The sequence below is a fragment of the Myotis brandtii genome, unplaced genomic scaffold (assembly GCF_000412655.1).
Source record: "Myotis brandtii unplaced genomic scaffold, ASM41265v1 scaffold516, whole genome shotgun sequence".
Taxonomy (NCBI): domain Eukaryota; kingdom Metazoa; phylum Chordata; class Mammalia; order Chiroptera; family Vespertilionidae; genus Myotis; species Myotis brandtii.
In genome coordinates, this window is record NW_005369676.1 from 1,036,119 (window position 1) to 1,044,626 (window position 8,508).

An 8,508-nucleotide genomic window follows, 5' to 3' on the forward strand; every position below is an offset into this window, starting at 1 on the left:
TTTTTACTGTAGTTGATTTCTAATTTCATTCCACTTTGATCTGAGAAGATGCTTGATATGATTTCAGTCTTCTTGAACTTGTAGAGACTTGTTTTGTGTCCTAACGTGTGGTCTATCTTTGTGATCCATGTGCACTTGAGAAGAATGTATATTCTGCTGCGTTGGGGTGAAATGTTCTATAAATGTCTCTTAAATCCATCTGATCCATTGTGTCCTTTAGAGTCTCTGTTTCCTTGTTAAGTTTTTGTCTGGAAGACCTATCCTGTGAAGTCAGAGGGGTGTTAAAGTCCCCTACTATGACTGTATTGTTATTGATCTCTCTGTTAAAGTCCTCTAGAAGTTGTTTTATATATTTAGGTGCTCCGATGTTGGGTTAGATCCTCTTGTTCAATGGATCCCTTTAGTATTATATGGTGGGTGACCTTTGTTGTCTCTTATGATGACCTTCATTTTAAAGTCTATATTGTCGGATATGAGTATTGCTACTCCATCTTATTTTTCTTTTCCATTTGCACGGAATTTTTTTTTTCATTCCTTCACTCTCATCCTGTGTGTGTCTTTTGTTTTGAGGTGGGTCTCTTATAGACAGCTTATAGTTGGGTCATGTTTTTGTATCCATTCTGCTACCCTACACCTTTTTATTGGAGCATTTAATCCATTTACATTAGGGTTATTATTGATAGGTACTGATTTATTGCCATTATATTTCTGTATGGCTAGGTTTCTCTCTGTGTTTCTTCTGCTCATTACAGAATTCCTGTTGGTGATGTACTCCTTTAGCCTTTGTTTTTGTCTGGGAAGCTCTTTATTTGACCGTCTATTTTGAATGAAAGCCTTGCTGGATATAGTAATCTTGGTCTCAGATCCTTGATTTCCATTACCTTGAGTACTTTGTGCCATTCCCTTCTGGCCTGTAGAGTTTCTGATGAGAAATCAGGTGTCAGCCTTATGGGAACTCCTTTGTGGGTAACAGTTTTCTTTTCTCTTGCTGCCTTTAAGATTCTCTCTTTGTCTTTAATTTTTGCCATTTTAATTATGATGTGTCTGGGCGTGGGCCTGTTTGGGTTCTTGTTTGAGGTTCTCTGTGCCTCCTTAACTTGTGTGAGTTTTTCCTTAACCAGGTTAGGGAAGTTTTCTGCCATTATTTCTTCAAACACCTTCTCCATGCCTTTCTCCCTTTCCGCCTCTTCTGGCACACCTGCTATTCTAATATTGTTACTGTTTCCGTTGTCCCACAGCTCCCTTAAGCTGTCATCCTATTTTTTAATTGTTTTTTCTTTCTGGTTTCCTGATTGATAGTTTCAACTCTGTCTTCTAATTCACTGATTTGATTCTCAGCTTCCCCTAATCTGCTGTGTTTTCCTTCCAATGTGTTCTTTATTTGTGTTATGTCATTTATCTCAGACTGTTCTTTTTTCATAGTTAACTATATCTTTTTTCATGCTGTTGAGCATTTTTACCATCATTACTCTGAACTTTGATTTAGATAAATTTCGTATCTCTGCTTCATTTATATCTTCTTCTGGAGAATTCTCTAGTTCTTTCATTTGGGGGTTGTTTTTTTGTCTCCTCATTTTGGCTTTCTGTTTTGGGTTTGTTACTATGTATTAGGTAGATCCTCTACACCTCTCAATCTCTAGTTCGGGACAGTGTTAAAGGCTGTTTCTGACTAATTAGATCAGGCTTAGACTCAAAGCCCCCAGAGACCACTGCTGCCTACAGACTGATAGGATTCTGACCTGAATTGCCCCCCAGGCAATCGTCCTCAGGTGTGGCAAGAGTTTTTTTTCTACAGGGTAGAGTAGTTGCTACTGCCTGGAGGCTAATTGTTATTTTTAATCTCTTAAGTGGTCTCAGGGCAAGGTGTTTTCCAATAGGGTGTGTTGACTGTCTTCCCCTGAGGCAAGGCAAATGTCTGTGTGGGAAAGATGTCCTCTGTTGCATGAGGGAGTGATCTCAGGGATGGAGGCAGTGATTCAATGACTCAAGTAGATTGGAGCAAAGGCAAAATATACCTCTCTTCATTCCAGGATCAGAATTATACCTTGATTAAAAACCTTAAACAATATCTAGATTATACCTGCTAGATGCAGAAACCAGTTAAGTCTACCTGCCTCTTACCCAGGTCTCTGCTCACTGAAGTGGGCTTGTTTATATGCACTGCCCGGTTATGATGCTGATAAGCCAGGGTGTGGGAAGGGCTCTGACAGCCAGCAGATAGGACACTTCTACTTACAGGGTGTTTTTCACCTGTTCCTTCTTTCTAGAGTTGCACTGATGTGTAGGATAGGGAGTAGTTTTGAAACTCCAAAAAACCGTGGAGAGGGGGTGTGTGAGGAGGAAATTCTCTATCATAGGAAATACTTTTTTATTTGAAAAAAAAAAGGATCTGTTATTTTATAATTTAACAAGTGTTTTATAAAAGTAGTCAGGCAGCAAAGGGTCTGCTGCCCAGCTTTCTAGTTTACAGTAGGAAGGAAGGGGTGGGTCTTCCTTCAGGCTGGCCGCTGTGCTTCGTGGCTGGATTTCTAATTCCCTTCCGTGGACCTCATAGTTATGCTATTTTTTTCTAGATTCTGGCAAGAGGTTCATTTTCAGCCCTGGTGTTCAGTGTTGTGAGTTTTTGTGGTTGGTCCTTATTTCTTTGTCATCTTAGGTATTTTTAATGGGCATTTGGAACAGGCAGAACTAGGCACTGCTTGCTAGATGCCATTTTTAAACCAGCTGGAATTAGCTGTTGCATTTATTTTATCAATATTCCTATAATGTTTGTTTTGTTAATGATAAAGACTAACATTATCATATACAGTAGGTCCTCGGGTTACGTCAGAGATCCGTTCCTACGGCGCGACGTAACTCGATTTTCGCTGTAAGTTGGAACCTACCTACATAAGCACCTACGTCACTCACATGGAGCACATACACAGCAGTAATGAAGTGAAACAGTAAAAAAAAATTTAAAAGAAAGATAACAATTCCTGACCTTTACTTGTGGTAAATAAATAATAAAAAACATAAAGCACATATGTACATATGTCAAAATGACGGAACTTTTTTTTTATATAAATAAATGGGAGATGGCAACGTAACCACAAAACGACGTATGTCGAGTCCAATGTAACCCAAGGACTGTCTGTACTACTAATAATTATAACAGTAATAATATCTGACTCTTTTATGTCTTAATGCTGCGTATTGTGCTGAGTCCCTCATCTGTTTTGTCTCATTTGATCCTCAGCACTTTGTGGGCAGATACTGTTCTCATCCTTATTTTACATATGAGGAAACTGAGCCTTAATGGCTTTAATTTTGCCTAAAGTGCTAACATAGACTGGGTCTGATATTCAAACTTACCTGCCTCTAGACCAGGGGTGGGCAAACTTTTTGACTCGAGGGCCACAATGGGTTCTTAAACTGGACCGGAGGGCCGGAACAAAAGCATGGATGGAGTGTTTGTGTGAACTAATATAAATTCAAAGTAAACATCATTACATAAAAGGGTATGGTCTTTTTTTTTTAGTTTTATTCATTTCAAACGGGCCGGATCCGGCCCGTGGGCCGTAGTTTGCCCACGGCTGCTCTAGAATCCACTTTAACCACTGTGTTCTTTCTTTGTCCTTCTCAAAAAAGCCTCAGCAGTCTTGGCTATTTTCATATTCCTACTTTGACTATTTTACAAATAGCAGTCACATCATTTTTGTAAAACCACTATGTTTGGCCCACATCCGCATATGTGTGCTTGACTTTATAATCACATGAGAAGAGCTTCTGGGATGCGGGGATGTTCTCTATACTTAATTTGGATGGATGTTACACAGGTTTACTCACTTTGTAAGAATACATCAAGCTGTACACTTAAAACTTGGTACTTTATTGTATGTACAGGGTCAGGCAAAAGTAGGTTTATAGTTTGTATAGAAAATAATACAGTAATTAATAAGTAATAATATAAGAATTAACTCTGTGTTTCGCATACTCACAATTGTAAACCTACCTTTCCCCGCCCAATGTATGTTATACTTCAGTAATATTTTCTTTCTAAAATGTTCATTATTTTAAAGTATGATGAGTTACTATAGTTGAATATATTCAAAGAATATTAGAGATTCTGAAGATAAATCTCAATAAGTAGAGTTCTGAAAATATTTTGTATAGAATTATAATTACAACTTTTTAAAGGAACTACTTTAGAGACAGGGTGATATTCTCCTGATGTGCTTACTTAAAAATGTCTCACTTTAATGACTTTTTAAATTATATAAGTAGTGCCTCGTATAGAAAAATACAGAAGCTGCCAAAAACAAATACTTACAAGGTGATTATTGTATTATTGTTCACTTTTTGAAATAATCTATATATATAAAAGCCTAAGCAACCGAATGACTGAACGACCAGTTGACTGGTCACTATGACATGCACTGACCACCAGGGGGTAGACCCTCAATGCAGGAGCTTCCCCCTGGTGGTCAGTGTGCTCCCACAGTGGGAGCACCGTTCAGCTGACTGACCCGTCCTGGCGGCTCACCAGCCCGGCGGCAGCCACTCACTCCCTCAATAGTCCTGTAGGTCCAATCTCTGGAGAACGGGCCAGGCACCAATGGACTGGTGCCACCAGCATGATCCCAACAGTGCCACTGGCCTCCTGGAAGTCGGCCTCGGGCACCATGGCTACTTCCCCTCACTAGACGCTCTGCAAGGAAGAAATGATATAAAAGTGGCTGCCAGGTGACTCCTGACAACCGGCACAAAAGTCAGCAGGACAGATCTGGATCCCAAGCTGGCAAAGGCATCCTGCCACCCACCCAGAGGGCCGATCGCATCCTGGGACAGGCACCAGACACAGGGCTCACAGCTGGCAAGTGCCGCTATGGCGACGCAAGCCTCTCCCTATTGGGACTGACTGGGCGCGAGCCCATGGCAGGCACAGCGGGGCCTGGATGAGCGGAGTGGCAGGCAGGAGTGGCAGGCGGTGTTGGACTGCCAGTTTTGGCCCGATCCCTGCAGGCCACCCCGAGGGACCCTACCTGTGCACGAATTTGCACACTGGGCCTCTAGTATAATAATAAGGTTTCTTCAGATAGAAAGTCTCCTTGGTATATTTACAAATAATCTCATTTGCAAAAAAAAATTAATATGCTATTGAGAAACATATTTTACAAAGTGATTAATTTCCTTGTTTGCCCTGTATTTTGATTGTTTAAGTACCATAACACCCTTAATTTTCCCTTTAAAAATATTTTTATTGATTTCAGTGAAGAACAGAGAGGGAGAGAGAGATAGAAACATCAGTGATGAGAGAGAATCATCGATAGGCTGCCTGCCTCCTGCACACCCGTCACTGGCGATCGAGCCCACAACCTGGGCATATGCCCTGACTGGGAATTGAACCATAACTTCCTGGTTCATAGGTTGATGCTCAACCACTGAGCCACGCCAGCTGGGCTAATTTTTCCTTTTTGAATTTTTGGCCAACAGTGCTATATTCCTTCTGCTGGTAATTTTTACCATTACTTTGTTCTTTCTCCTGCACACCCGACACTGGCGATCGAGCCCACAACCTGAGCATATGCCCTGACTGGGAATTGAACCATAACTTCCTGGTTCATAGGTTGATGCTCAACCACTGAGCCACGCCAGCTGGGCTAATTTTTCCTTTTTGAATTTTTGGCCAACAGTGCTATATTCCTTCTGCTGGTAATTTTTACCATTACTTTGTTCTTTATTTTTATTCTGAAAACAGCTGACATTATAATGCAGAATTCAGTCATTCCATTCACTTCTTTTCATCTTCTCATCAAGTAAGCAACTTCATGTGGAGGAAGTTCTTAAAAGAGCTGAATACCTTAGTGTACTTTCTGAATATGTGCATGTACATTTTAACATTCAGGGTCAGCTCTCTATGTATACAACAATGCAGTTTTCACCCCAGAGGACTGGCATGGTATTCAAGAAATAGCAAGAAGCAGGAAGAAGGATGATCCTTTGAAGGTTGGAAGATTTGGAATTGGCTTCAATTCTGTCTATCACATAACAGGTATAGTATTTGGTTTCAGTCTTGATATTGAAAATTAGTTTAACCTGTAGTTTGTCATTTATTTGGTTAACTTCAGAGATGATGCTGTTTTAAAAGGTATTTTTTTCCAATTTTATTTTGGTCAGTGGCAAAAAGTGTATCAATGAAATATCTGTGTTTTGAGTTTTCAGAAGTTACCATGGTAACTATATCAAAGCTTCATCATATGATGCTAAAAGTTAATGTCATCATAATACAGTGTAATATATTCAGTCATTTTATATAGGGTTTGAAATGTAGCTCTTGAAATGCTTACACAAAATTGTTACTCTGAGATATTTTACACTGGAAATGTTTGAGTCAGGCAAACCAATTCTCACATATTCTTATACATATTTTTAAATACCAGGAGGTTAAGGAAGAAAATGTAATATTTAATGCAGGGGTCCTCAAACTACGGCCCGCGGGCCACATGCAAATACAAATATTGTATTTGTTCCCGTTTTGTTTTTTTACTTCAAAATAAGATATGTGCAGTGTGCATAGGAATTTGTTCATAGTTTTTTTTTAAACTATAGTCTGGCCCTCCAACGGTCTGAGGGACAGTGAACTGGCCCCCTGTTTAAAAAGTTTGAGGACCCCTGATTTAATGGTATCAAATAACTGACAGAGTAAAGATCTTTGAGGTGATTCTGGTTTCTCTACATTTTTCTCATAAAAATTTTGCTCTTAAACCTATGAGTATTTTAAAGATTACTTTGAAATCATGTTTTGAATCTAGAAAGTATATGAGGTTTCTGGTTCATAGTTACAACAGGAAATACATGAAAGTTAGGATAGACATCCCTAAGAGTATATAGCTATTCTTCCAGAATCAAAGCTCTCAGTATTTACTACAGTTTGTAATAAAAAAAAATTATGGAATTGGCCCTCATTATGGTTTAGTTTCAAATTGTTTTTGCATTTTGAACTTGCAGGAGGAAAGATTGAGTTGGCAGAGCTATAACTATAGCTAGGGTGATGATATACTTTATCATCCAAACTGGGACACTCATGAGAGTGTATTATTCTCAACTGGCCTAAACTGGAACGGCCCCAGATGAGTGGGACATAGGGTCACCCTCACTATAGCCCAATTTTAGTAAGCCTATATATATATTTTTAAATATATTTTATTGATTTTTTACAGAGAGGAAGGGAGAGGGATAGAGAGTTAGAAACATCGATCAGAGAGAAACATTGATCAGCTGCCTCCTGCACACGTCCTACTGGGGATGTGCCTGCAACCAAGGTACATGCCCTTGACCGGAATCGAACCTGGGACCTTTCAGTCCACAGGCCGATGCTCTATACACTGAGCCAAACCGGTTAGGGCCTATATTTTTGTATTGAATTTACATTATTATATATTGTATAATATTCTATTAAGTCATATTACTTATGTAATACAATTATATTCATAAATTACAATTTTATGTTACTGTTATACATGAATATTAATGTTCATGTGTTAAACTATTTGAATATTACCCCTCAGATCAGTTTTTAATTATGGGGCACATATGTGAATGGCATAAGTGTGGAGACTATTGTACAAGAATGAATTGTTTAGTCAGAGTCTGGCAGACTGCCAGTATCTGCATCTCCCTCTGGATTTGTTCCCCATTTGAGAATGATCACATTTATGTGCAGTAGTATTAACTGTAGTGCTGTTCTCTAATCTGAGGATTTGTGAAGGTCATAGGTCATGCTGTACAATTGTCAGATGTCTCCCTGGCATCCTATCTAATAATAGAGAAACATGGTAATTAACCGTAACTTCGCTACCCTTCCCATTGGCTAATCAGCGAGATATGCAAATTAACCGCCAGCCAAGATGGCAAAAAAACAATCGGGCCCCTGCCCCGCCTTCATCTGGCCCTCCGAGGGGGACCCGGGGCTGGCGGGTGGGACCCTGGCAATCGGGCACCTGCCCTGCCCTCTTCCGGCCCTCCCGAGGGGGACCTGGGGTTGGTGGGTGGGACCGCAGCGATCGGGTACCCACCCCGGTATCCCCTGTGCAACGGAACCCTGGGCGGCAGCAGCGATCTGCCCGCCGGCGCATCCCATGTACCACCATCCGGGGCTGGTGGCAGAGGTCCCCACCCTCATCCGGCCCTCCCGCGGGGACCCGGGGCTGGCAGGTGGGACCCTGGCAATCGGGCACCTGCCCTGCCCTCTTCCGGCCCTCCCGAGGGGGACCTGGGGTTGGTGGGTGGGACCGCAGCGATCGGGTACCCACCCCGGTATCCCCTGTGCAACGGAACCCTGGGCGGCAGCAGCGATCTGCCCGCCGGCGCATCCCATGTGTGACCCAACTTGGGTGGGTAAGTCACGGGCATGCCCAGCAGCCTCCATCAGTGCCTCAAGCCCCAGCAGCAGCAGTGGCAGTAGCGGTGGCGGCAGTGCCCGCGACCTGCCCGCCCAGGTGTGAGCTGCCCCAAGCGAGCAGTGTG

At 41.5% G+C, this 8,508-nt stretch overlaps 1 protein-coding gene across 1 annotated transcript in view; it reads left to right on the plus strand.

The window, feature by feature from the left end:
- SACS (sacsin molecular chaperone) overlaps positions 1-8,508 on the plus strand; it is a gene marked incomplete at its 3' end in the record, with an annotated part of 25,394 nt that overhangs the window by 10,869 nt on the left and 6,017 nt on the right. The window contains exon 5 of the mRNA XM_005877289.1: positions 5,888-6,034. Within this exon, the coding sequence (XP_005877351.1) occupies positions 5,888-6,034 (147 nt within the window). The remainder of the gene's footprint in view (positions 1-5,887; positions 6,035-8,508) is intronic.